This window comes from Phanerochaete carnosa (assembly GCF_000300595.1).
Source record: "Phanerochaete carnosa HHB-10118-sp unplaced genomic scaffold PHACAscaffold_5, whole genome shotgun sequence".
Lineage (NCBI taxonomy): Eukaryota > Fungi > Basidiomycota > Agaricomycetes > Polyporales > Phanerochaetaceae > Phanerochaete > Phanerochaete carnosa.
In genome coordinates, this window is record NW_006767632.1 from 1,143,313 (window position 1) to 1,169,411 (window position 26,099).

General features: G+C 52.9%; 8 protein-coding genes across 8 annotated transcripts; 3 read left to right on the forward strand and 5 right to left on the reverse strand.

The window, feature by feature from the left end:
- Positions 1-1,524: 1,524 nt before the first annotated feature.
- PHACADRAFT_94955 (uncharacterized protein) lies at positions 1,525-2,078 on the forward strand (the record flags this gene model as incomplete). The annotated part of the gene is made up of 4 exons (XM_007395564.1): positions 1,525-1,561; positions 1,609-1,726; positions 1,776-1,869; positions 1,944-2,078. 4 exons carry the CDS (start codon positions 1,525-1,527, stop codon positions 2,076-2,078), a joined length of 384 nt encoding a protein of 127 aa, XP_007395626.1.
- A 9-nt stretch (positions 2,079-2,087) lies between these two features.
- Positions 2,088-7,039, reverse strand: PHACADRAFT_173398 (uncharacterized protein). The gene is made up of 15 exons (XM_007395565.1): positions 6,782-7,039; positions 6,296-6,731; positions 6,148-6,244; positions 5,369-6,099; positions 4,877-5,317; positions 4,807-4,825; positions 4,597-4,750; positions 4,131-4,543; positions 4,037-4,081; positions 3,941-3,985; positions 3,747-3,885; positions 3,531-3,687; positions 3,433-3,477; positions 3,226-3,314; positions 2,088-3,171 (listed from the first exon to the last, which is right to left on the reverse strand). Exons 1-15 carry the CDS (start codon positions 6,901-6,903, stop codon positions 2,457-2,459), a joined length of 3,648 nt encoding a protein of 1,215 aa, XP_007395627.1. The 5' UTR covers positions 6,904-7,039; the 3' UTR covers positions 2,088-2,456.
- Positions 7,040-7,103: 64 nt separating this feature from the next.
- Positions 7,104-14,357, reverse strand: PHACADRAFT_255820 (uncharacterized protein). The gene is made up of 30 exons (XM_007395566.1): positions 14,243-14,357; positions 14,042-14,188; positions 13,414-13,985; positions 13,212-13,360; positions 13,006-13,153; positions 12,706-12,954; positions 12,462-12,656; positions 12,253-12,396; positions 11,899-12,201; positions 11,623-11,847; positions 11,314-11,571; positions 11,092-11,259; positions 10,931-11,039; positions 10,750-10,869; positions 10,530-10,696; positions 10,277-10,476; positions 10,009-10,227; positions 9,805-9,954; positions 9,603-9,748; positions 9,401-9,549; positions 9,142-9,348; positions 8,915-9,092; positions 8,462-8,865; positions 8,149-8,409; positions 7,855-8,101; positions 7,782-7,805; positions 7,707-7,714; positions 7,328-7,657; positions 7,262-7,271; positions 7,104-7,211 (listed from the first exon to the last, which is right to left on the reverse strand). The coding sequence occupies exons 1-30, from the start codon at positions 14,337-14,339 to the stop codon at positions 7,195-7,197; spliced, it is 5,601 nt and encodes a 1,866-aa protein (XP_007395628.1). The 5' UTR covers positions 14,340-14,357; the 3' UTR covers positions 7,104-7,194.
- Positions 14,358-15,476: 1,119 nt separating this feature from the next.
- PHACADRAFT_208816 (uncharacterized protein) lies at positions 15,477-17,328 on the reverse strand (the record flags this gene model as incomplete). The annotated part of the gene is made up of 8 exons (XM_007395567.1): positions 15,477-15,790; positions 15,846-16,230; positions 16,289-16,397; positions 16,449-16,604; positions 16,659-16,792; positions 16,846-16,943; positions 17,001-17,218; positions 17,275-17,328. The coding sequence occupies 8 exons, from the start codon at positions 17,326-17,328 to the stop codon at positions 15,703-15,705; spliced, it is 1,242 nt and encodes a 413-aa protein (XP_007395629.1). The 3' UTR covers positions 15,477-15,702.
- Positions 17,329-17,423: 95 nt separating this feature from the next.
- PHACADRAFT_255825 (uncharacterized protein) lies at positions 17,424-19,973 on the forward strand. The gene is made up of 10 exons (XM_007395568.1): positions 17,424-18,075; positions 18,124-18,247; positions 18,297-18,334; positions 18,382-18,739; positions 18,793-18,877; positions 18,929-19,004; positions 19,060-19,230; positions 19,286-19,327; positions 19,389-19,556; positions 19,612-19,973. The coding sequence occupies exons 1-10, from the start codon at positions 17,464-17,466 to the stop codon at positions 19,810-19,812; spliced, it is 1,875 nt and encodes a 624-aa protein (XP_007395630.1). The 5' UTR covers positions 17,424-17,463; the 3' UTR covers positions 19,813-19,973.
- Positions 19,974-20,730: 757 nt separating this feature from the next.
- PHACADRAFT_161269 (uncharacterized protein) lies at positions 20,731-22,606 on the reverse strand (the record flags this gene model as incomplete). Its single annotated transcript, XM_007395569.1, has 7 exons — positions 20,731-20,805; positions 20,869-21,161; positions 21,215-21,443; positions 21,493-21,753; positions 21,815-22,114; positions 22,169-22,344; positions 22,402-22,606. 7 exons carry the CDS (start codon positions 22,604-22,606, stop codon positions 20,731-20,733), a joined length of 1,539 nt encoding a protein of 512 aa, XP_007395631.1.
- A 1,103-nt stretch (positions 22,607-23,709) lies between these two features.
- Positions 23,710-25,291, reverse strand: PHACADRAFT_184113 (uncharacterized protein). The gene is made up of 3 exons (XM_007395570.1): positions 24,641-25,291; positions 24,555-24,570; positions 23,710-24,503 (listed from the first exon to the last, which is right to left on the reverse strand). Exons 1-3 carry the CDS (start codon positions 25,280-25,282, stop codon positions 23,860-23,862), a joined length of 1,302 nt encoding a protein of 433 aa, XP_007395632.1. The 5' UTR covers positions 25,283-25,291; the 3' UTR covers positions 23,710-23,859.
- Positions 25,292-25,349: 58 nt separating this feature from the next.
- On the forward strand, positions 25,350-26,058 carry PHACADRAFT_208820 (uncharacterized protein; the record flags this gene model as incomplete). Its single annotated transcript, XM_007395571.1, has 3 exons — positions 25,350-25,585; positions 25,640-25,720; positions 25,783-26,058. Exons 1-3 carry the CDS (start codon positions 25,397-25,399, stop codon positions 26,056-26,058), a joined length of 546 nt encoding a protein of 181 aa, XP_007395633.1. The 5' UTR covers positions 25,350-25,396.
- Between the last annotated feature and the right edge of the window lie 41 nt (positions 26,059-26,099).

Consider the following 26,099-nt stretch of genomic DNA (forward strand, 5'->3'; position numbering starts at 1 on the left):
CTAATTTGTATTTTCGCCTGTGTTTCAGGGACTGCCAGCGGTGCCCTGGAGCCACGCCCGTAACAGGGGGCGGCTGGGTCGTCTGTATGGACCAATAACGGGTCTGCCCTGCTTCGAGCGGGCGAGCGGGCGATCTCCGTCGTATCCTTTCTTGACATATTTGTTAGTCACCTCGCCTTGTCCAGGCAGACTGTCAAGGCTGCTGAGAGATGACATGCGTCAGCATTCAGCGCTTCAGCGACCATTTTGATAATATCGCTCCAGGGGGCATGGGCTAGAAACAGCGTGCTGAAAGCCTTCAAAATGCAACAGTAAGGAAATGTGGTGAGTACTCGAGCTGCTTTGTATATCTCAGGAAATACCGCTCTAGAGGACATTAGTCGCTGCTGCGAACGATTCAGTATGAGCCTCAGAGCGAGTCCGACGGTCCGCCCACCTACCCAGCGCGAACGCTAGAAGTCCAATGACTTAAAGGCGGAGTTAGAGAAGAGCTCGTGTACCTCGTTCCACGTGTAGAAACCTGCGTCGAGGCTAATGTTCCCAGAAGACTCGGTTCGGAACGTAGAATACCGGAAACCGTACGTACAACTTTGCTCATTTTGTTGGCGATGAGTCGCTTCTAGACATTGCGCATGTAAAGGCACCGGGACTGGGCTGGCTGAGGTTCAGCTCGACTGCTCACTTGCTTCGCCACGGACCGAAGCAAGCCCAAACGCTGCCCGAACCCAAGATCGAAACCTTGTTATGAACATTTCCCCTAGATTCGTGTGAGCACCGATGCTGACCGCTGAGTCACATTGAACCTACATTAGTGCACGACAAATGCGGGTTCAGCATGAATATCCCCCCGAGAACGTCACGTCAGGTACCATGCCTAATACGGCGTCCCGCAGTCGTCGCCGCCGGCTGAAAGCCTGAGCTGGCTGTCCGCAACGACGCCGAGACGAGCACTTGTCGTCTCGCTGTTGTGGCGCGGGTTACATATCTTGTTACATATGCACCAACAGCTATTGGGAGGAGTGGAGCCGGCAATGTGTTGTGGAGCTCGCAACGCCACCCGTCCCCCAGTCTCAGGCAGACGCCTAGCTAGCGCCAGCACGTGCAGGGTACGCGTCTGTTGTTTGGCCGCGCTTGGCCGCGCTGAGGTTCGGACTCAGCTGGGAGCAAGACTCCGCTCAAGCGAACCACAACAAGGACCGCAGGACGACCACACTCCCCCACGCTCTGCGAGAACATCGACAACTTCGTCGCGGAGATGCCTCGCAGAACGGTCGTGAAAGGTCAGCAGTCAATTTTAATTTTCGTGGAATGGACACAGGCTCTGACTCTCACGCAGGTATGCCCGTTGTGCGGCTGTGACAGCGGGCATGAATGAACATAACGTTTCATTCCTGCTAATTTCAACCGACAGAACCTTCGTACGAGTCTGAGAACGAGCACGGATATGAAGAAGGGGACGATGACCAGCGGTGAGACCGTTCTGGGGCGGCACAAGACGGCGCTGAGCGAGCATTGTCCAGCGAGATGCTCGAGATGCTCGCAGTTCTCCAGCAATTTCAAAGTACGCCGCTCTCTGTTTCAAATATCCCTTGGGCTTATTGCATATAGAGCGCAAGTCGGGCAAAACCAGCGCAAGGTCTGCCGCCTTCCACGCAAAGAAGGACGCTCTCTTTGCCGAGGCGCGTAAGAACGCCGAAAACGCAGTCAAGGAAGGCGTCGCATACATGTCAGTCAAATCACCGCGATTGTCTTGCGCTAATATACCACACATGTAGCGAGCAATATCGAGCCAAGATAGCTGAGCTGAGGGCACGCGAGGTCTCCCAGGACGCGCGCCTCAAAGATATGTCGCTCTTCAGCAGCCGGGAGGTGAGCAAAAACCTAGCTATATGCGTGGTTATATGCGCTTGAATCCTGACATATGCCACGTTCGGAACTCCAAGGACGCGATGAGAGCCGTCCTCGCCGCGTTCCCACCTTTATTGGATGATCTCTCCCACCGACGGGCCGAGGCCATAAACGAGACTAGCGAAATGCGTGCGTCTGTCCTCTGGTCATTCTGCTGCACAGAAAGGTAACGCTCTCATCCACCTGCCACGATTAACAGTCGAGTCCCACTCCGTCGGACGCCATCAGTCACGCAGACGGCTCATCAAGCAGGCCAAGGCGCGCATAGATGAGGAACAGGAGAATCAGCGCGTAAGTACACGCCCATTGTTTCCATCATGGATGAGCAACATGCGCCACGCACAGATTGCTACCGACGCCTCGGCCTTAATTAGACATTACAAGGCACTGTTGCTTTCTTGAGCTAGCTCTCGACCGTTCTCGACTCTGACCCCAGCAGAGGCTCCGTCCTATCTGCGACCGCAAAGCTTGTTGCACCTGACACAAGTCATTCCGTAACCTTTATTGTACAATACATCAACGCGCCATGTCAACAATCCCATGTGCTATCACATTCCATCGACATCTCCCGCCATGTCTTCCAGTCCAGGCTTCAGCAGGATCCGGCCCATATCCGTCAGCGCAGCGCCGATAACGCCGAGCGCAATAATCGCAAAGCTGTTCGCGCCGGGTATGTGTCTGTTGCGCATGCCGTAGTCCCACGCGAGCCATCCCTGCTGCAGATTGTAGCGCATCTGCCCAACCGCCTCAGGCGCGAGCTGGTCACGCACGGGCTGGTAGAGCCTGCGCCGCACGCTATCGACGAGCACCTTGGAGTGCAGCCGCATGCGGTACGTCCGGTCGTTCCGGTACCGGTGCTGCGAACACACGGCCGTGATCGTCCCAACGACGACCTCCTCCTCCACGAGCCGGCTCTCGGGCGAGTCCGAGAGCGAGTGCGTGACGCAGATGTACCGGAGCTCTTCGGCATAGCGGCCGAAGACCGGTGCGATCGAGGCGACGTCCCGCTCCGAATTTCGTGCGCCCCCAGGGCCAAAGATGTCCTCGATGTACGGCCGCAGAGCCTGCGAAATGCTGTCTGAGAGGGGAGGCAGACGCTTGGAGGGTAGGTGTACTGTCTTGGGTGGCTCGAGCAGCTGGACGTTGCGGAATAGGTCGCCGAGAGCACGGTCAGATTCATAGTAGTCAGTCTTTCGGGGGGCATTGTCCTCTGCCTTTTTCCAATCGGGCTTGTAAGGGATGAGCCAGCGTGGCGAGTTTTGGCTATAATAGGATGAGAATCCGACTTAGCAGGATAAGAAAGGAATTCTGACACACATGTCAACGGGAACACCGTTCTTGGGATAGTCCACGGCTTGACTGCACAGCTCTGCCAGCCTAATGCACTTCGCGTCTCTGGTACCTTCCTATTACGACAACGCTAGGTGAGATAGGGCTGATCATGAACGAAAGTTGCGGCTTGCCTTCGATTGGTCTTACACAACCCAGCGTTCACATTAGCAAGAGACTAAACAAGCATCACACACGAAGCTCACCAGCAATTATGAGATGCCTATCGGAGAGCAATCCCTGCAAGACATGGTAAACACTGAAATTGATGCGCCGGAGAGTGAATGACATACCAGAACATCCGAGTCAATGTACTCGATGATGAAATCGCATATATCTTCGATGCGACTCGGCCTATCAAGCTCTCTCTTACCCACCGGCTCATACTTCGCCGGGCCCTGGTGCTCTGTGGGAAGTAGAGTGCTCTCCCAGATGATCGAATACAAGTCTCTAGTAGTAGGAGACGAGGGTGTCAGCTCATGTCGCGGCGTGATGGCGAACTGACGTACCCATCCAGGTCGCCTCCACCAAGCATTGACGCCAATGAGCGCCCGCCTGTAGATGGCAGGACAACGACATTCTTCAAGTTCCTGAAGAAACACGGTCGACCGTCATCTGGAGGCTTGCCGATAGCAGTCACTCGTTGTACTGCAGACAATGACAGCTGTCAAAAACGCCGGGAATGTAGTGCATATGCGCTCACCATCTCCAGGATGCACGACTGGGCTGCGAGAGATAGTGACAGAGCCTGAGCAGAACATCCATCAGTGCTGTACGAACACTGCAGAGAACAACTCACCTTCGATCCAAATTAGCTCCTCGTCTACCGACTTCTGCACACAGGCTGTATCTATTCAGCCTCCGAATAATGACAAAGCAGAAAGACAGCCTACCATAGATTTGCCCCTCCTCCAGCTTGAACACGTTCTCACACCCTTCGGCTTCGTACGCTGGGCCTTCGTCTGCAACACCTACAAGCAAATAGCTGCCAAGCACCGGAATACGCGCGTTATGTTTGATGGAACGCAAGACGTCGTTCTTCGCAAATTGTACGAGGCGCTCAAAGAATGGATCCTGAAGGACTACGCGAATGTTCTCCTCGTGTTCCATGCCAAGCCCGACAGCATTAAGGAGCTGCCAAACATACGAAAGTCGGTAGGATCCGCCCAAAGAATGCTCGCGAAACAGCTGTCTGCATTGCATCACGCTGTCGCTTGACATATGGATAGCGGCCACGGCAGCTTCCTGCAGCTCTAGGAAGGCCTGCTTAATGACACCACGATCCTCTAGCACCATGATAAGGGGTCTAAGACAAGCTTGGTGAGGAGACTACGAGACCACATCAGATCGAGGACAAACCGATTAAGATAGCACGTGTTCGGGCGTTCGAACGCTCGAGCGATCTCAATAGTAGCGGTCTCTTCTGCTGGACCTTCGAACTTGTTCATAGATGGCCGTAATCGCATCTTGACACCCTTGAGGCGTCCGTCTACCGCCACCATACCCTTATAGCCTGTTATGCAGCGTCAGTCCGCTGGTCTAACCGCAAGGGACCAGGTCAGATCGCACCTAGGAACCGAATTTGGTACTGTAGACGCATCAATATTAGGCAGAGCTGATAATGAAAAGTGGGACGCACTGCGGAAGGCTTAATGTTCTTCCGATAGCTGTCATCTCGGGCAGAACACAGAGCTTCCCAAATCATGTCGCCGAGCTCCGAGGATATGGTGCCCACGCCGTCAGTGAAGAGGTACGGCTCTTCGCCGAGATCGTCCATCTGCTCCCATTGATCCCGAGTAATCTCGACGGAGGGATCGGTAGCCGTGAATGCCTGAGCGATACGTGCTGCATATTTCGACGGGCAGTTGATGACGGCCGAGAAGTCTCCAAGGCTCGAGCGGATGTACTCGGCGTCAATCCAGCCCTTCTCCTGGTGATAGAATGGGTTCACAAACCACACCGCATGCTCGCGCAGAGCGGACGATGAATAGGCCAAGAACTCAAATTTGCGTGTCGCCAAGCTGAACCCGCCTTTCAAAAGACCGCCAACTCGGTTTTCCAAGAGCGATTTACCATCCGTCTGTGGCATAACTCGGTCAGTCACCGCCCAACCAAGACGGATATCACTTACATCTCGGTCCCAGCGATATTGTAGGCGGTCTTCGTCACGGAAGTCGATACGAATGAAGTGGTCTTCGTAGCCTCTGTATTGTCGGATAACGCGATTGGACTGGATGACATATGGTCCCTCCAGCAACATTCGAGTCGGGGTGATGGTGACGTGGTGGCACATGAAATTACCGGAAGACAACTCGACAGCCTCCGGCTCCTCGCGCGACCAGACTTTTTCGAATATGTCCTCAGGTGACTCCCGCGGGTCTCTGCCGCGCATAGCCTCTGTGAATGCCCTGAGCGTCTCGGCAGCGGCCTTCGGTCGGCGAACGCATAGCTGCTTCACAGGACCATAGAAACGTTCCAGGAGGTCTTCGGTATTCAAGAAGCCGTTGCGAAGAAGTGCTTCCAGCTGGAAAGCGATAGGCCAGTCGAACTCCCTAAACATGCGCTCTACCTTGATTATCCGCGATGGATCGAAGAAATGATTCGAGAAGGCTTCCATTTGAGTACGAAAGGGTCGACACAATTCTGCGATCTCGCATAGCTCGGAGAACCTGTCCAGATCGCTCTGCTCGTGCAGAATGATCCGCACTTGGTGTGCATAGGGTGCAATGGCAGCATGGACTTCATTAAGGCTGTCGAGACGTTGCCGGAATTTGCGCTCGTCGCGCCACTCTACTCCGGTCAAGGTTCTGTTGAAGTTCTCCAGTTGGAATACGGGAGGAACGAGTAGCTCGAAGCAGACGACTAGTAAGGTGGTTAGACTCCGCAATCCTCCGAACTGTAAACACCTACATGGATTGCCGAAGTCGAGACCGATTGCTAACTTGCGTATGTTGGCGAAGGTGATAACAACATTGTGGGCGAGCTGCTCGGTCATTGGGTCTCCAAGCTTCAAGAGCATTCAGTGGATTGTGTATAATCAAACAGCCTTGTCGCTTACCCGGATGCGGATGAGTTTGTGAGTGTATTCAAAGTGTAGAAGACCGGCACTCTTGTTCACATGAGAGATTTCATACTCGTTGGAAAACAATCTGGACGTCTTGACGGAGTCGCCAGGCCTGCGATAGTAAACGCCAAACTGTAACTTGTCTACGTGAAGGCCTACGTCCAGCTTCTCAAGCTTTGCTTCTAGCTCCTCCTCTATCTCCGGATTCAGGTAGAGTGTCTTCTCCAGACGTTCCTTAACCCTAGCCTCCGGTTTCCTTGGGGAGATATTCATATGTACCTTCCTCCCATTTACGCGAACCTTGTGGACACCGGCACGAAGGAGCCTGAGCAGCTTCTGACCCACTTTGCGATCAGGAAGGATGAGCACTCCAGTGCCATCGTTGCGGGCTTCGGAGGATTTGTGCTTGTTAAGATTAACCTCGAAGTTGCTGTGCTCGGCGTGTTACGCAGTCCATGGTGCAGATGTCATTGAACTCACATAAGTCTGGCTGTTGGGTCCGATGCGTTGAAGAAGTCGTCGCTGTGCAGCACGCCGCCGACGGCACGCTTGATGTCCCACTGCGACGCTTCGAAGGGTATGTACTTGAGCTCGATCTCCATTGAATGTCGTGGTCAACCAGATTCAAGCCTGACAATCTCAGCCACTACGGGTTGCAAGTTGGCAGACTTGGACCGGGTTCAATGATCACAACCACAAGCAGGCGTATGCGTGATATCGATAAGGGCTGGTGGGAGCGCAGGGCAAGATACTTGGGCGTCTGTCCTCGCCGCCCGTCTCACGCCAGGACCATTTTCCACGATGAAGTACAGCAATTATGAAAACATAAACTACGGTATACAGCAGCAGGATATATCATAGGCGCGCCGGCGTAATCACGACCTTTGTCCACCTCACTTGTATGGGATGCCTGTAATAATTGGTTAGTACAGATTACCCGAAGATGGACAGTGCACCCGCCATTTTGTAGCTGGGCGGGAAAATGTAGTGAGCTCTTGCCCGAAGAGTTGATGTATGAAAACATACCCTTTGAAACTCGTCGTAAGCAGTGCTTCGAACATTCTCGTGAGCATTGCGGACAATGGCCACCATCCACTCTGCCGCCTGCCGTTCGTTAAGCCCTGGAGCAAAGCGCTCCCTGAGTCGCTTTATAGTGGGCTCTCCCTTGAAGGATGGCAAACTCGTATCGAGCATGAGCTGAACAGTGCTAACCAGCTGATCCACATGCGGTCTGATGGCAAGGAATGCTTTGACAGTGAGCTGTTGAAACAACTGATACCCTTGTGAATATCGTCCACCCATCAGGACCACCATCTCATGAGTTAACTTGAACGAATTGGGCTCGAACTTGACACCCTGGGAAACTTATGTGAGATGTATCGACATTATATAACGTGGAACTTACTCCAGGACGTAATGGGGAGAAGCAGCGAACAGATAAGTAAACTGACGCACAACAGCAACGACCATAGGAACTTATCTATGTCAAACAAGAAACCGAAGTCTGTACGAGTGTTAGAGTCGTCGCAAGTGAAACGATCATGTAAGCTTACCGATGTGAACAATGTGACCCTCGCCATCGATCATGATGTTACCGTTGTGTCTGTCCTTGATCTGGAGGATGTAGCATGCGACAGAGTATGCAGCCATAGATTGGATAAAGTTGAGACGTGCTCGTTGGAACTCCACAGTATCCTCGCCACCATACTTGGCAACGAAAAAGTCAAGAAGATCGTTAACTTTTGCCCGGCCCATCTCGTCTCTGGACGTCGCGTTCGGGACGACGTCAATGACACCGCACTGGACATCATCAGAATAGGGTAAAGTAGCATGACTACGGAACTCACTCCTGGGGCCGTGGCAGTCACGCGGTAGGGGAACAAGTAAACCGTCAGGCCAATGCTACTGAAGATGTTTTTGAACATGGCAATGACTTGTAATGCGAGGACGTCCTGCCGACAGTCGTCTCCAACCTTGAAAATAGCCGCCTGCCAGACGTCGTACTCTTGCTCTTGCTGTTTCGCTACGTCCACATCGCCAAGGGCATCGCCATCTTCGACAGCTAAGACACGAGTTTTTCGGACCTTAAAGGTTGCCATGAATGGTGCCTGAAGCACAATAGTCAGTATTACCCCAGTAAGGAGATATTCGGCAACATACTTTAGCATGACTCTGCAATGGTCTACCGGACTTCTTGTCAATGTCGACAACCTCACCGTCGGGGTTACTGGGCAAATACACCCCGACATCAACGTGAATCTTGGCCATTTCCTCGTCAATCTTGGCTTTTTTTTCCGGCTTGGTCTTTTTGATGAACGGCTTGAGCTTCCCGGAGATGGACGTGACTTTGTTGAAGAACGTGAACTCGCGGTCGTAGAAGTCCTTCGCCTCGCCGGACAGCGCGGCTACGATCATATCTGTCATCCGGTCAAGCACCGGTTTCATCGGGTCTTCCACTTCAGCCATGTCATCTTTGTAGCAGTTGGCTTTCATATTCCAGATGATCTGGTGGCAGAACAGCTGCGAGATCTTCGCGGTCTCAAAAATGAACCTAGCGACATAACCTGAACTGGTCATCAGCAAAGGACATCATATGTTCAGTCATGTCCTTACCAAGGTCATCGTATCGCAAAGCCTGTACAATCTGCGGAACGAAAAAGAATGTGAGGTTAACGGGGTGTTGTTCCAAAACACGATGTGCGTATTGCAACAGGAGGGGGTCGTTGTTATAGCGCTTTTCGAAGAACGTGATGGCAAGAATCGGTGGGACAGGTGTCCAGAGCAACAAATACTGAAAAGAATACTCAGCTTCTACTGGGCGAGGTTGGGTGGATGCGTACCTTCAGATCGCGCTGGATGCTTACGTCCAACCTGTCGCCGATAAGGAAAAGTAGAGCTTCTGGAACATCAAGGACGTCGCGGGTGTTGGATCGCACTAGACGAGTAGTCTCGTTGTTCAAAGCCGCGATGTTGAAGCGTTCGTTCATATGAACTGCAATTGCCGGATCAATCTTCCACACGTTTCGGATCGTATTGACCCATAAAGACTAGTGTGCCAACATCAGCTTCAAGCCGGCGAGCTGACAACGCGACCCTTACGTCCATCATGACTCTCTCCACGGTACCAACATGATCACCACCACGCTTGGAGTCGTTTGTGGGATTGGCCCAGACCGTAAGACGGAACATTTCGTTCTCAATCAGCAGCCGCAGAGGGGCGTTCTGATTCTTCAGAAGATTCTTGTAATCTGTCATTGCATAGCTGAGTATCGTCATACGCGAAAGGGCAAGACAAGCTTACAAGATGAGCGAGACGCCGCTTGTACCGGCGACAGGCTCGAGATCGATGCAATTCCTCGGACATTGTCTGCTTGCAAGTACAACAAAAACTCCGAAAGCACTTTGATATCCGTGTCGATCTGTACACGGTTCGAGCCAAAGGACCATCTGACATTCACACTGTGAGTAGCAGAATGCAGCACAAGAGCGAAGGTAGGACTGACTGAGGGCGTACAGCGAACCAAGAGAAAGCGCACCGGTAGAGGCAGTCGCGGAGCTGATGCTCACAATAGGAATCCAAATGTGAACTGCGAAGGACTTCAAAGCCGAACAGGAGCAAGGAGAAGCGTGCATCCCTCGCAAGCGGGTGCGTGCTGTTCAGACTTTGTTAGCGCCATCGAGCGGTGGATTCGTTTATGCGAACATACCTCATCTGCCCGTGAGCCCGTGTAGATGCAAGAGTAAGTCGCTGCAGCAGAAGCATCAAACCAGGCTTGCGATAGCGCGCTGCTTGGAGCCTGCTGACGAGCAGCTGCATGATAAGCTGGTGGGGAAGTAATAAGCGACGAGCGACTTTTGCGTTGCGCTCAGCTTCCTCCCTATTCGAAGGGCTATACTCTATGGAATGGTGGAACGGGTCCGTGTGACTGCTGGCAAATGAGCATCCCGTCGAGTACGCAGAGAAGAATGTGTTACTTCATCGACTCGCAGAACATCCCGCGTCCAAACTTGATGGTATCAATCCATGCTGATGTCAACTCGGACATCAGCACCATCTCATATTGGGGCTTCTCCGAGATCACCCAAGACCATGCCTCGATACCTGCGGAGACCGACGGAGGGGTGAACAGCTCAAAGGGCATTGCGACGAGATAGTGAACCAACCCCCTGTCGAACTGAAAAGCGAACTGAACAACGGCACGCGCATAAACCAAGACCATTGACTCACCTTATCCAAGGAAATAACGCTCGCCGCGCATCGGAAAAGCAGTCGCTTGAGGTCTTGAATTGTCAGATTGCTACGCTTCTCCGCAATCTCCCGGATAACCTGTGCCATCCGATCCTTGAGGAGTCTAACCTCTTGAGGGGTAGTCTGGGTGTCATCAGTCCTGGGGTCTGCAGGGATCTCCATTAGCACTCGGGGTCAGTAGTGACTGTATGCCGCATACCGATGAGCCTCGCGATGCGGAAGCCTGATGCTTCTCCTGAGAAATATGCCTTCGACGCCAGCTCGCCAGCAGCAACCTTGGCACGGTCATATTGGTGGCCCAACAAGAGCGACATAGAAGCTGTAGGTTACCAACTGCGTCACTTGAAGGTTGTGGGCGTCGAAATAAGGATGCAAATTACCTAGTTTACGGTCAATGGGACCATAAGCTCTGACGAAGTCCGCCGCAATAGACGGACCAAGGTCGGATGGATCCGCCGAGGACGCTGCATTGTTGCCACTGAGGTATCTCTGGATACGCCCGGTCAATTTTTGACTAACCAAGCACAGTCGTGCGACCCACCTGGAGCGTAGCATGCAATTCCACCGGAGCACGACCCAGAGCAAGTTCAAACCAACTGTTGGAGTCTCGCTGCAGCGACCTCAACATCTGATTTCGAGCAGAGTAGTCGTCCGTCAGTTCCAAGGTAAGGTCCATCTTCTCTGAGCGGAAGACATAGGTCGGATTGTCCTAAACAGAATTCAACATCAGCAATGACTTTCATGGGAACCGTGTGACATTAACCTCATCGAGGTACTCATTCTCGCATGCTCGACGCAAAAGCGTCAGAATCTCGAGAATGGTGAAGACCAGAGGGGGATCGCACGTGAGGGATGGGAAGGACGTGATGAGACGGTTCAGGTATTTGGAGGCGACTTCCCGAGCTCGTGCAATGCGGTGCGTGCTGTAGATAAGCAGTCTGCGAAGTTCCTTCGACAGCGCTTGTGGCAAAGCTTGCTTGGCAGCCAGACCGTTGAGGTCGATGACGCTTTCACGGATGACCTGGCCAACCGGTTTATTGAAAATCGTACGAACAATGAGCGCACCACATACCTTCTCCGCCACAGCCTCCATGCACTGCACTAACCCGACGTTCTTGTTCAGGCCGTTGTTCGCGAAATATGTTGCCAATGACGCAGGCAAACCAGCCGACGCCCGCATACGCTCCATATCGTGCATGCAGAGTAAGAAGATGATCTGGCCGGGATAAAGACTTCTGATCTCGCTCAAGCGCAGAGAAATATGTTTCGTGAGCGTGTCCCTGTGCTTGCTGACGACCTGAGAAAACATTCAGCTAGCTTGCCAACATCCAGTGGCCTGCTTGCTTACTGTCTCCGCGTACTCCTTGCGAATAACAGGACTGTACTCCAGGTCGCTGACAATGGTGTCGTGCGCCTCGTCGAGAACGATAGACGGTGTCTTCGCGGCGATGCGCGCCAAAGCAGGCTTTTGCCACTCCATCGCCGGATGTTCTTCGTCCTCTGAGGTGAAGTGGAATAGAACGCAGATGAACCACATATTCCTGAAGAGCGTCATGAGCGACGAAGAAGGCTGAATGTCGCAGTCTTCGTGGTTAAGGAGAGCATCGATCGGAAGCAGCAGCGAAGCAAGCTGCTCGGTCATCGCTTCGACCTTAGAACCACATTAGCCCGCAAAATGCACGGAGTGTGAAGTAAATTCCACCTTGACGCGATGATTTGAAATGACCACATTCTGGATAGCAACACCCTTGTCACAGAACAGAGTTAAGAGCTCGACTAGGTAAAGCTCATAGAGCTCCGGTCTCCGACGAAGCTCACGAGCGAGTCGAGTTTGAGCAGCCAAAACCTGCGGAAATGAAGAATAATCAAAACAAGCACTCGAACATATCTGCCCATGTGCTTCATGCTCACCATGTTGTTCGATAGTCTGGGATCGTCCTGATTAGCAGAACGATTGATATGTGAGAAAACTTTGACGATGTCCGCAAAAGCGGCCTCTGGAGCCTCAAGAGCGAGGTCTACCAGGTTGTAAGCGATTGCAGCCTCGACAGTAGGCTCCGCACTCCGCAGCCTTTGTAGAAGCATGGAGATCGTCAGGCGCGTAACCTGAAATAGCAGTGAGACCTGGCAGCCACATTCAGCAGAGAACACTGACCTCTTCAGTCTTGAATTCTAGCGCCAGCCTAGTGACGGCCGATATAGTACTTATCGCAACAAGACGTTTCTCGTCTTCGGTAAGACCTCGAAGGCCCGTCTCCATAGAGTACAAGGTCGCAGCATCAGCTGAGTCGCCGAGGGAGGTCTTCATGATGGCCGAGACCTCATATGGCTCCTTGCTCGTCGCAGCGATGTGATTTAGAAGGGAATACATGTAAGACATGATGAGATCATCGCCGGGCGCAAGCTGCAAATATGCTCAGTATGTTTGAAACTTCAAGACATGGATGGTACTCACGTCAATGCACAAAGCAAGACATTTGGCGGCTGCTACGAGAGGTGGGGGCGTCCGTGTTCCAGCAGTAAACTCAAACTCGAATATCGGTAATGGAGAAGTGACAAAGCGGCGGAGATGGTTTGCCATCTTGGTTGCAGTCTCCGGGAAGCTTTCGGGATTTGTTCCCGGTAAGCTAAATTATTCAGGGCGAATGAGCGGCAGCGTACTTTCGAACAAGGATAGCAGTAGCTTTCAAGGCAGCTTCCTGCACGAGATTGTCCGAAACAGGGGAATCTTCACTGAGCAGGAGTTGAATCCGGGCAAACAGAGCCTTGTTCAGGTTGTGAGAAGCGGCCGAGCAAACGGACGCGAGTTTCTTGTGCTCGTCAATTCATTGAACACAGTGGATTACGGACAACGTCAACCTACCAGGCTTTCCGACATTGTCTCCCATGCATAACTGTCTTCCGAAGGCTCTGAATCTAGCTCTTCAATTTGAGCTAGGAGGTTGGTGAAGCATTTCATAGCGCTCTCGATAGTCTTGTTGAGAGCATTCTGATACTCTTCATTCCCGGTCAGGGACTCGTCAATGGGTCCCTGCACAAGATTCTTCCACGCATGATTGGCTGCCACAGCTTCAGCGAAGGCCGATACCCCCTTCTCTGGACTGACCGCAGCTGGAGCTAAGGCTTGACCAAGGATCGTCCACTGAGCCTCGATAACGCAGCACAGGATAAAGTAGCCACTGAGAGGTCGACCGCGAGAGATGTAGCGGGACAGGAAGGTCCGGATGAACAGCACGCCTTCCGGGTCGTCTTCCTCTCTTCTCAGGATGTCGATGAGCAAGTGATTGAGACTGGCAACAACTTCAGTAGAGAACAGAGCGTTGAGATGAGTAGCAATGGCAGTCCATTCTTCGAGCGACCAAGAGAAGGGAACCGATATAATAGCCCTATAAAAACCGTGGAAAGCCGGCGCATACTGTGAGAGAATATCGGAAGCTACATTGTACCCAGGATTTAGTAGAGGCTATAATAAATAAATATATGACTCTCACAATCGCCCTTGCATAGCATAGATACAATCTGAGAGACGAAGTTCGTGATTGCACCCATAACATCACCACGGTACTCGGCATGCGAGGAAGCGATACGAAGGAGAGCCGACACTGTTGCCGCTACTAGTTGATCTGGAAGAGCCCAGTCTGTGCCGCCTCGTCATAATCCACGGAAGCCACGGTGTGCATTAGACAACATACCTTCCCAAGCGAGGCAACGGTCGAAGTCGATGCATGGGACGTCTCTGAGAATTTCGATAAGGACAGGCACGGTTTCGCCGATGAGTGATTCTGGCATGTTCACTGCTAATTCAGAGAAACCTATGTTACAATGTACACGCGACGTCGACTGCGGTGAGTGAGCAAAGGAGTATTCCTGAAAGGCCAACTCATCCGCACCATGAATACCCTGACTTGGTCCTCATCATCTTCCCCTACAGCTCGGGTCTCCACCTCGGCAGTGACCAAATCTATGGATGCGTTTAGCTCTTCAGTAGGCGTGTTGTCCCTGCAGTCCCCGATGTTCTCGGCGAGGTCGGACAATATGAGCTGATGTATGTTTAACTCCAAACTGAGAAAAAGTAAGGCCATATCCAGAGAGCATGGGCGATATTTTGACTTGCCAGTCCATAGTATTAAGCTCAAGTTAGTTTGAGAAACAGTATAGCCCTCTTCCTCGAAGTCTGCGTCTCGAGAGCAAGAGTAGGGCGTGGTCGTCAGCTTGTCGTCAGCACAGGCCGAATGAGCGTCTATTTTGCGGCCATCAAGCCGACGTCGGCGCCATATTGAATCAATATTTAGGCGCTACCTTTGTGGCGTTAGAGACGAGACCCCGGATTTCGCCCCTTCCACATGCTAGCAGCTTTGTCGTGCTTACGTTTGCCAGCATGGTCTCAACCACAGGTTTTTTTCATCATGTAGGCTTGCGAGGCACTGCATTATTGTGCAGAGTACTCAGCTAGATCTGGACTGCTTGAAATTTCGGCTGTTTGCGCAATGGAACATCTAGGCGGCCCGATATAATGATACGAAGAGGACTCATACCCGTAAATGCCTGCGTAACCACGTTCTATAGCAAGCGCTGTATGTCCGCTGCGAAATATGAGAGAAGATAGAAAGAGCTAGTAGGGACTCCAGGGGATGAGAAACCGAGCGGCGTGAGCTCCATGCAGAGCTAGCTAGCTACCAGGCCATACACCGAGACGAGCCCGAGGGGTCAGAGCTGGACATCGGCTCTTCGAAAGGTTGCACAGAATGTACATAGGAAGTACTGGGGTATTCGTCATGCACTAGTCCCGGCATCTCGCGAAATTTACAAAACAGGCTAACTTCCCCCTGCACGTCGAGTTTTAGTTGAGTCAAAGACATGTGGGTGGTCTCAAATCTGCCGCCTTCTCTGTGATGCCACACATCGTCGCACCCAGCGCATGATAATCTGGAGCGGCATAAGTGAAGAGTACAGCAAGCTGTATGGTGTCCAAGCTCGAGCAAGAGCGTTTGCGGACAATGATCACCATATCCGAGCCGAGCCATGACATGTAGTCTGCGCTGGCGATATAGCAGATCCTCGCGACCGCAAGGACACTGCGACGGGTCGTAAACCAAAAAGGCTGTACATGTAATGCATGTTACAAAATGCGCGTCTTTCGTGCTTGGATAGTTTAGTATGCGAGTGTCTCGACCACGGCATCGAGGATGCGCAGTGCGTCCGGAATGTAGAACTTCTCGTACTGCATTGGGACAGGGGTACTTGAGAAAGTTCGGTTAGCTACTATACATTCTCAAGACGCCAAGCGCTACTTACTCCCAACCGGTAACTCGCTTGACCGGTGCGTTGAGCTTGAGGAAGCATCGCTTCTGGATCTCGGCAGCGATCTCGCCACCAACACCACCAGTACGACCGGCCTCGTGTACGATCACTAGGCGTCCAGTTCGGCGAACGCTTTCCTCGATCGCATCAACATCCCAAGGAAGAATGGTGCGAAGGTCGATAAGCTCGACCTTAGCGGAACGCATAGAGGTGGGCACGTGCTTCGCAATAGATTCTGGTGGCGTCTCCAACATGTGCAAAGCGGTCTCGCAGTGGTAAATGGGCGTTCCCCACGTCAGAAGCGTCAGGTCATTACCACGAGTCAGGTGCTCGGCCTTGCCGAGGGGCAGTTCATAGTCGTCTACTGGGACCTGCTCAACTGCAAAATCGATAGTATCAGACTGTTAGGCTCATACCACAGAGACAGAAGCACTCACCAGCAGAGCGGTACAGGATTTTAGGCTCCATGAAGATAACCGGGTTCGGGTCACGAATTGACCCAAGAAGCAGTCCCTTAGCCTGTAACGGCGAACGCGGGATGACAATCTAGGAACGAGATCAGGAATTGAGTGGAAGAACCGTTGGCTGCATGTGCACCTTCAGACCAGACGCGCCCATGAAGAAACCCTCAGGACTCTGGGAATGGTACAGACCACCGTGGCCGACGCTCATCGTTGGGCACCGTATCGTTAACGTGCCAACACCGAATTCACCGCCTGAGCGGAATCTATGCTTCGCAGCCTCGTTGACTATCTATGGAGACTTTCAGCACATTTAAGCGATCACTATGTGCAAACGTATTCTGACCTGATCAAATGCAGGGAAAATGTAGTCTGCAAACTGGATCTCAGCAATTGCGGTATGGCCCATGGAGGCTAAGCCAACGCCAAAACCTGCGATGCCCTGTTCAGTCAATGGAGTGTTGAAAACGCGTTCTCGGCCTGGACAATACTGTATGAGCTCACCCTGCGCTTCTATGCAGAAGGACACATACCAAACTCTTCAGCCAGCCCCATGGTGCACCTGAACACGCCTCCGAACGCGACGTCTTCACCGAATACGACGGCAGTATCGTCTTTTGTCATCGCAACACTGCATACCACCGTAAGCTGAGCAAAGGACACTGTCCCAAAGAGAAGAATAGCTTACCTCATGGCGTCTCGCACAGCCTGGTACACGTTCATCTTGCGGGTCTCTCTTCCGGCAGCAACATCCTCCAGTCGGCTATTATCTGCATCTACCCAACGCAGACCAGGTACATGCAACGCAGCATCGCGTGTGGTGCGAAGATAAGATGAAGTCGCAATGGATGGTGAATGACCGCCCGCGGGTGGCGGCTCGGTCGACTGGAACCGACGAGCGGAATGCTGCTCTTGACGTAAATACCGCGAAAATTCAGAATAAAATACTCAGCGAGACTTACGTTGACCAGCCACAACCGTCGGCTCGAGAGGCGGGCAAGTCGTGAGGAGTACATGGAGGGGCAAAGACAACCAGGTCCGCGACCAAGATCCGATGCATGACCACTCTGTCCGGGACCACGTCCACTCTGCCGCCGGAGCTCTAACAGCTTCACCTCTCCCGTCTATTTACCCATACCAAGCGATGCGCCATGGAGACTGAATCGTCCTTTGTCGCGCCAGAGGGTGTTTATACCGTCACCGAAGAGCACAAGCACAGTCTCACTGGCGTTCATACCGTCACTGCTGCGCCTTTTATCTACCCGACCAGGCTTAAGACGGTGACGGTGAAGTTCACTGTTTCCAAGAACGCCAACTCGCAAGTGCTGTCGCAGCTACTGGGGGGTAGCAGGGAGAAGGAGAATAAGAAGGATAAGGAGAGGCAGGAGCGGGAAAAGGAGAGGCTAGATAGGGAGCGGGAGAAACAGCAGGATGGTCTCAGCGTATCCAGCAGCGAAACCCAAGAAGACGCACCGTCTCCCGACCCTTCGAGTTTCTCCCCTTCACCTGACAATGCCACGTCGCCGGCCGTCGCACATGAACAGCTGAACAGCCTGTTCGGCGGTCCTTCGCAGATAGGCAAGAAGAAGTCCGTTGCCCGCCCCAAACACAACATGCGGACCACCTCTTCGACCTTCATTACAAGACTACAGAACGTGGATAATCTGAACAGGAATCTGGCATCGAAGCAGGGGGAGACGACGTTCTTATTCTATAACACTTCAAAGTCCTTCATTTGGACTGAGGCTGGCTGCAAGGCAAAGGTGAGTAGCTCTCCTTCAGATTCGCCGTCATCTCTAAGGCATCATCAGGAACCTCTGGCCCGCATATTCTTTGCAGCGTACCCGACATGCCATGATGTAAACATCACGACTGCTTCCTCAGAACGAGTAGACGTGATCATAGGCTTTAACACGGGTGACCTCCTGTGGCTCGGTGAGAAACTGGAGGAATACTTCAAGTCCGCATTCTAATAGCTGTACAGACCCCATGTCGTCAAGATATGGCAGGCTAAACAAGCAGGTGTGTTGTATCTTCCGATCAAACGGCTGCTACTAACGAGAGATAAGGGTCGCATCTGCAACTCACCATGTACAGCCGTGCGATGGGTGCCGTCATCACCGAATTTATTTCTTGTTTCACACGCAGATGGAACAATCCTGCTATACGACAAAGAACGCGAAGACGGCGCGTTCTCTCCCAAGGATCCTATGTCCGCCACACTGACTGAGGTCAATGGGGTCCCTCAAACACCTCAAACACCTCAAGAGCCCTGGAACCCTCTGGACTCTATCTTCGTGACCCTCCCTCCGTGGCACCCGGCTACCATAGCGTCCTCGTTATCGAACGGCAAAACTGACAGGGATAAGGATCGCATACCCAAGAATCCAGTTAGCCACTGGCGTGTATCTAAGAAGAAAGTCCTTGGTTCGTACATCTACGCTTCTGTGAGATATTTCTTGTTCATTGCATCTATGCAGACTTTGTATTCTCCCCAGATGTGAAACATGTAGCGGCTATCTCGGAGGATGGTTGCCTAAGAGTGATTGATGCAGTCGCGGAGCAGTGTGTATATTTCTACGCGGTTTATAAGATTGTATACTGACGCGTCGACAGACTGGTGGATTGTTATTCGTCGTACTTCGGTGCTTTGACTTGTGTAGCTTGGTCGCCAGATGGCCGATATATCTTGGTGAGCAATGCGCCTCATCTCTACCTCTCTACGCCTCCAATCTAACGGAATCAAGACGGGAGGTCAGGATGACCTTGTTACTATTTATTCACCATGGGAGCAACGCGTAGTTGCGCGGTGCCAGGGACATTCATCTTTTGTCGCTGCCGTTACTTTTGACGATATTCGCTGTGACGGCAGGACGTATCGCTTTGGCAGCGTGGGCGAGGACAACAAGCTCATACTGGTGAGCACTTTCGCCTCTCTGTCATTGTCGTGGCTGACTATGGCTACGCATATAGTGGGATTTTTCAAGTGGTGCTCTGCACCGGCCAAAGCTACAGGTCCGCCTCCAGCTTGCACTATACGCTCATTATTGCTGATAGCCGAGCTATCTCTCACCAGGCCGCCGCTCACCATCAGCGCATGTCGATGACATCCAACGTCTCATTAGCGCTTCGAAGACGTGGCGAATCCGTTGTGTATTTGGGTGGTCCGGGAATGGACACGCCTATGCCGCGATACCACCCGGCGCCGTCAAGGAACGAAGTTGCCGTGCTTCAGCCCGTGCTTGTATGTCATTTCGCGCTCATACACGCCTTTACTCATTAAATCTCGTGAACGATAGATTAAGCCGATTGAAGGGGATCTGCTCACGGACACTATCTTCTACCACAGAGGTCTGTTAACTGCAAATAAAGTGGGGCACGTCAAACTTTGGGTACGGCCGCTCGCCGCGCATCCTCGCCACCTGAAGAGCCGGACAAACCGAAGCAACTCCTTTGCGGACACCGACGTTTTCGGATCAGCTGCTCCCCTTTCGCGTTAACATGGACTAGACGTGCATATCTATCGCATCTTTATTCTTAACATAGGATGTGTCACTCTACCAATCGCATCTACTGCTGAATCCTTGTATCTCTCTGTCTGTATTCCGACATCCACTGCTACTCTTTACTGTACACTGCACCACAAATGCAATACTCAATTCAATGTAAAGAATTCTGCTTTGTTCATGACACGGGCGAGCCGCTTCGCGTCCCGGAGCCTGAAGCAAGCAGTATGCGACGACGGGACAATATCGGCAGCGGCCGCTAGGGATCATCGATCATCGCCTGACTCATGGAAACTCGTTGTTCAGACATGCAAGACTCGGGTATAGCATTCAGGCACTTGTTGGTCGCTGCATAAGCTCTGGCTGTTATTCTTCTCGCCCTAAGCAAGCATGGCTGGGGAGTTTCGTATCTGACACTTAGTCTCGCTCAACGTGCATAGTAGTCCGGGTAATCTACCATCTCATCATCTGCATCCTGTCCGGCTGGTTCACGACTGGCGGTAGATCGGCGGTCATTGCTAGCTTCGCAGCCCTTAACAATGTGTCAAAGAGCTAGATCGAGAGACTCACTGTATGAACTAAGAGAACCATACTGCTCGCCCTCAAGTATTCAATCGTATGTAGCCTTTCGAAATGTATTGTGGATGATATTCGCATGCGAGGGTAAACATTAGCCAGTGGTATACGTGCTACAAACGGTCCGTGATAAGCCTAGATATACTTTATAGCAGTGTACAGTATGATATCTATACTATAATCAGTGTTATGCGCCAGCGCGCGGGGCAGATGTGGAGGTCATTGAGTGCATTGCTGTGTGATATAATATGGGAGTATGCGAAGAAATGCGATATGGGAAATGTTGCAGACCAATGCAGAGAACAATAAAATGGAAAATGGCAGTAGAAATGAAGCTCATGCTGAAGTGGCACGTTTTGACTTTGAACGGATGACCTTTCCGAATCGGTAGAAGAGAAAGGGGATGGGGAGCTGCGGGGAGGCAACTCGTCAGCACCTTGCTTGCGAACAGGAAGCAGGGAGGCGCGGACTCACCATGCCGAGGGAGATGAACGCCCACGTGCTCGCGGCCCAGCCGTTGCCGAGGTTGTGGTACATGGCCGTGATGAACAGGGGCATGGCCGCGCCGGAGCCAGAACGAATGACGGTCTTCGCGGCGAGCGCGGAGGCGACGTAGCCGGGGAAGGCGTCGATGATGTATGCGTTGGCGGAGAAGTAGATGGTGACCATGCCGAAGCCGAACGGGATGCCCGAGCTCACAGGGCCGACCCAGTTGCCGCCGCCTGGCATAACCGCCGGGGGGCTTGTCCAGCCGAAGATGAAGAGAGCTGATACAGGTATGAGCACAAATCAGTTGAGAAGATGAACGGATGGGACTTACAGATGGGTACCCAGATGGCGCCGACCATCATGCCGACGAGACGGTCTTCTGGCTCGGCCTTGCCGCCCTTCGCCTTTACGCGCTTCATGTAGTCCTTCTGCAGGAATGGCATGACGGCGAGAGCGAGGAAGAGACCGATCCAAACAGAGATAAATGTAAGGCCGACGAGCCCGTCGTTCCACTGGTAGTTTCCACCAAAGACGACTGGGTAGCTGAAGAAGAATGCGTACTGATAGAGGGTGAGCAGACGTCGAGAGGACATGTAGGGGAGGGCTTACCAGAAGACCGTAGATGAGGGCAATGTACATGGAGAGAAGAAGCAGAATTGGCTCCGTCACAAGCATCTCAAATGGCCGGATTAGAGTATCTTTCATCATCTCTGCCAAGGGGACCTTGAACATCTCTTGTTCGGTGCAGATGTTGGGGTCACCCGTCTCCTTCCTAAGCTTGGCAGCACGTCGCTTTAGGATGACTGGTGCGTAGGTCTCTGGGATTGTTGCCTTGAACAGGAACATCACGCCGGCGAAGATCATGTTGACCTGTTAGTAAGTGTCTGGTAAGTATATATGCGCATCGGCTACGGGACTGGAGAAGACCCACCCAGAAGATCCAATGCCAGCCGGCATTCTCGCCAACGAAGCCTCCCACAATTGGGCCGAGAACTGGTCCACCGTAGGGTGCTGCAGCGAAAAGTGCGATGGCGAAGCCACGCTCTTCATTGTCCCAGATATCAGAGATTGTACCGCCGGCGAGTGTCAGTGGTGCAGAGGCGAAGAGACCGGCCAGGAAACGGCAGATGAGCAGCGTTTGAATATTAGGTGCAACAGCACAGGGGATGATGAAGATAACATAAACAATCGTCGGCACAATCCAAATCGGTCGGCGACCAACAATCTCACTCTAGATAACGGAGTTAGGACGCGACCTAGACGTACCGTGTAAGAAAGGACTTACAACAGGTGACCAGAATAGAGGTCCGAGTCCGAACCCACAGACCATGAGACTGACGCTCAATGAAATGACGACAAGGCCCATGTGGAAGTCCGCCATGAGGCCGTCGAAGTCACCGGTAACAACAGATGAGGCAAACGCGACTTCTACTACCGACATTGCGCAGACAGCCGTAACGTCTAATGAAAGCCCGGCCTCAGCAGGAGATCGAGTCACACAGTATAATGAACACGTACACCATTTGTAGAGCTTCGACCAATTCCGAGGGTCTTCGGGATCGTTGGGCACGAAGGTGACAAGCTTGACATTCTTGAGCTCCCTCGCCATCTCGGGATCTCGAAGTGCGGGTGGCGTGACGGAATGGTTGGAAGGTATTGGCCGGAGCGCGAGGTCTCCAGGGATCATTCCCGTTGGTGAGACGACGCGGTACTCGTCGGTCATACCGCCCTCCGCGATATTGGTGCTGGCGAACGGGAATGACAGGTCGGCGGCATTGGGGTTGTGTGTCGGCGGCTCCTGAGGTGCCGATGCCTCGTCGACGACATGGTCCTCGGGGGCTTTTGACGAGCGGTGGGACTTGTCTTCGACATCAGCGTGAGCTAGAGTGCTAGTGGTACTGGCAACCGGGCTCTCCATGGTGGAGACAGAAACGGGGCGGGAGAGAGATGAAGAGAGTTGCTAGGCGGGTGCCCAGAATACGATGAGACGTGAGCTGGAATGTTGGGAGAGCCTGGGATGAGCATTGATGATTTTATATGCAGTCAAACCGCTTTGCGGACACACACGGAAAGCAGTTAGGCGGGCCCGCGAACCACGACGTTTGCTATACGGGGAAGGATCAGTCGGTTAGGCGCCTCCGAACGTCATTACGGCCGAGACGATGCGAGCTGATGCGAGGCAACTTGGGAGGCAGCTCTCCATCGGAGCCGATCGGAAAGCCCGGGTGGCCCCTCCGAGCTGGGCTCAGGTCGCTGCTGTCGATCCGTCAACGAGTCCGACGAGCTGCATGTCGGGGAAAGCTGCAAATCGTCGTGGAGGACACCACCTCCGACTTCGAGCAACATGTCAGCCTTTTGTGTGGTGAGTAAGCCTATGACTGACCGGGTTTCCAGCGTATGAGAACCCGCGTTAGGAAAACGAGAGCACACCTGTTTCATTGGGCGATGATAAGCGATAGAAGGTCTGGCTTTTCCCAGCCCTGGTTGCGTCGCGGGATTGTACCGTCGTGCGAAGCCGCGCGGGGACCGGGCGCGATTGCAGAACGCAGTTGAGCATTGCATTAGGCGCCCCGCATGGGAGCCGGAAAAAGGGCGTGGCGCCACGGTGGGCACCGATGACCCGGCGACGCTTCGAAAGGAGGCCAGCTTGGATCAGAAAATGGGCTTTGCAGTACGCCAGTGTGGAGGGAGTGTGGAAATAGAAAAGAGGGGAAAGTAAAGGGGAGCGTTGAGCGAAAAGTCACAGTATTCGCAGACTCCAATTTAACCCCCCCCAACTATTTGCTGCAGTTGAGAGAAATAGATGCATGCAATTATGGATAATCTCAACGAAGTGTTCTATGATGTTCAAGCAATACAATAACCATTATTGCAACGAATTCAGTAGTAAGTTTCATAGGCGTCCTGGACACTCGGCCACGGAGATATTCCCTTCGTCGACCCCGGAGAGATATCTAGAATATGACCGATAGTCCCTCAAGCCCTGCGCGTGATATACACTGCCCATCGCGACATGAGACCAGCCCTGAACGTCGCAGCCTCCCAAGCCACCAATAGCCTCTCTTCGCGCCAGCCAGCCAGCCCCCACTGAGCAACAAACCTAGCTCGTACTGCTGGGATCTCCGTCAATTCCTGCACGTATCGGTCCAAATAGCTGGCGTATTCCACCGAGACATTTTGCACAGACTCTACCGACAGCGGTGTGGCGCCCGAGGTGAGCAGTTTAAGGTGGTGATCAAGCGACGTTAGCAACGGCGTCGGTTCCATGTCCAACGACGGACACCGTCCAGCGATCGATTTATCGGACTGCGAAGCGGGCTTCGTACGTCTTTCCATAACGTGTTTGCGAGCAAAGAACGGGATAGATGCGTGCACGAACGCCGTGCTCATGTACGGTACTGAGCTACTGCGAGTCGAAAATCCAACCATAGCGGAGGCTCCCAGCGGCAGCGACAATTGCAGCGTACGGACATACGTCTCGAGCTTTGACAGAGGTACTGCATCGAGACTCAGCATTGTCAGGTCCGCCGCAAGGTCGCGTTTTGCAGCTAGCGAGGCTGATGTAACATAGCCGTCATAGCTGAGACTGGATGGGTTAACGGACGGAGTACCTGCATCGACTGCGCATCTCAGTCAAATATGAAGACGTTGTCGCGCATATACGAACATACCTGTATGGCAATGCGTCTAGCGAAAAGGAACGTTGATGACCATCGGTTAGTGATCAATGCAGCTGAGCAAAGGACAGCACGCGCACCGACGGCTTCCAGGACGCAAGACGTAAACACGCGATCCGGAGCGCAACATGCACACGCAAGGAAACCTCCACGCGGGGAGCAACTGTCCAGCCATGGCGGGAGAGCGTGCCGGAAATGAAGGGAGGCAGGTCTATGGCAGCGGATCGCAGCTCGACCGCGCCAGAGACTACGTCGTCGAGCAGGCAGGAGAGGGGAATTGCGAGTGTCGCAGGCGGGCTCGAGATGCCGTCTTGGGCTACAGACAGGTAGAGTCTAGGCCAGGAGGACGAAGTCGGTGTGAGAAAGCTAAGGAGCGCGTCGAGAGGAGCGTGAATGCGAGGGCTGTCTGGGTATTCTGGCGCGGGACGCCGTCTCCGGAAAAGTAGAAGGAGTAATAGAAGGAGAGCAGAGACAGCGAAAGTAGAGTAGCACCGTTGAAATTCTAGCCACGGCAAGTCCTTGAGAAAACTTGGAACATCGAGCGCTAGGACGCGCCTCTGTATATCGAAATGAGGCGTGTCGAAAAGCCGAGCCCTGCAGGCTTGCAGCCAGTCCAGAGCATCGTGAAGTAATAGAGACAGGTCAAAATCGTCCAGGATATGCTCATTGGCGGAGAGCAGGTCGCCCAGGGCAGTCTTCGCCTCCGAAAGCACAGCGGACATTGTGGACGCGGTGAGAGTTGTGCGCGTCGCTCGGGCACGTGGTCGCAGCACCTTTCCGCGTCCCCGACCGGCCGATAGCTCTAATCTAACCTTCATCCTCTTCAGGGCTTGGTCATGTCTGTCGCTTCTCCGACGCTATTGCCACGCACTGCTGTATTCCCGACGCTGTTACCTAAGCCGCCGCAGCCGCACCCGTTACCCTTGCCCCGGTATGGGCAACAACCTGCGCGTTTCAACGCCACACGCGACTTGGCCCGCGAGATGGAAGATCTGAGTGAGGAAGAGGACGATATGGACGAGTCGGTGCGTGTATACAGGCTATTGCAGGAGATTATACGGCCAATTGCTGCGCGTTAGATGGAAGATATTAAGAAACGCGGGTATAACTGGCTTGTGCCAATAGGCCGTTCCCTCACTCAGCACGAGGAGAAGAACGATGTGAGTGAAAACTTCTCGGTAGCTCATCTTCAGGAGGTACTCAAGGCTCGTCTGTATTCCAGGCCGATGACCAAAGCGAAGACGATGACGACGACGACGACGAAGACGAAGACGGCTCAGATGGCTCAGAATCTGAGGGAGACAACAACAACACTGATGCTGACGAGGAAGACGAGGACGAAGAGGAAGAAGAGGAAGAACAAGATCTCGATGCCGATATGGTGGACATGGATGAACCACAGAACATCTCACTGGTTGACACTGAACCAGATGACTTTGACCAGATGGACGCGGAGGAGTCTGGCGCCTTTGAGGAAGGCCCTTCGTCGGAAGTATAGAATGTTCGTCTCCGAACTCCGGTCTGCCCACTCTTCTTTTG

Bases quoted from the DNA above. Each gene is read 5' to 3' on its own strand.
- PHACADRAFT_173398 (XM_007395565.1), bottom strand. From the start codon at position 6,903: ATGGAGATCGAGCTCAAGTACATACCCTTCGAAGCGTCGCAGTGGGAC. The intron at 6,245-6,295 runs GTAAGCGACAAG...ATGCTCTTGAAG, and splicing joins ACAAACTCATCCGCATCCGG to CTTGGAGACCCAATGACCGA. The intron at 3,886-3,940 runs GTGAGCGCATAT...CATTGTCTGCAG, and splicing joins AGTCGTGCATCCTGGAGATG to TACAACGAGTGACTGCTATC.
- PHACADRAFT_255825 (XM_007395568.1), top strand. From the start codon at position 17,464: ATGGAGACTGAATCGTCCTTTGTCGCGCCAGAGGGTGTTTATACCGTC. The intron at 19,231-19,285 runs GTGAGCACTTTC...CTACGCATATAG, and splicing joins AGGACAACAAGCTCATACTG to TGGGATTTTTCAAGTGGTGC. The intron at 19,557-19,611 runs GTATGTCATTTC...CGTGAACGATAG, and splicing joins CCGTGCTTCAGCCCGTGCTT to ATTAAGCCGATTGAAGGGGA.
- PHACADRAFT_255820 (XM_007395566.1), bottom strand. From the start codon at position 14,339: ATGCCAGAATCACTCATCGGCGAAACCGTGCCTGTCCTTATCGAAATT. The intron at 12,657-12,705 runs GTCAGTGTTCTC...CTGCTATTTCAG, and splicing joins TAGAATTCAAGACTGAAGAG to GTTACGCGCCTGACGATCTC. The intron at 7,806-7,854 runs GTAAGCTTACAT...ACACTCGTACAG, and splicing joins GGGTCACATTGTTCACATCG to ACTTCGGTTTCTTGTTTGAC.
- PHACADRAFT_184113 (XM_007395570.1), bottom strand. From the start codon at position 25,282: ATGTCCGCTGTGCTTTCGGAGGCGAAGACTGCCCTGGGCGACCTGCTC.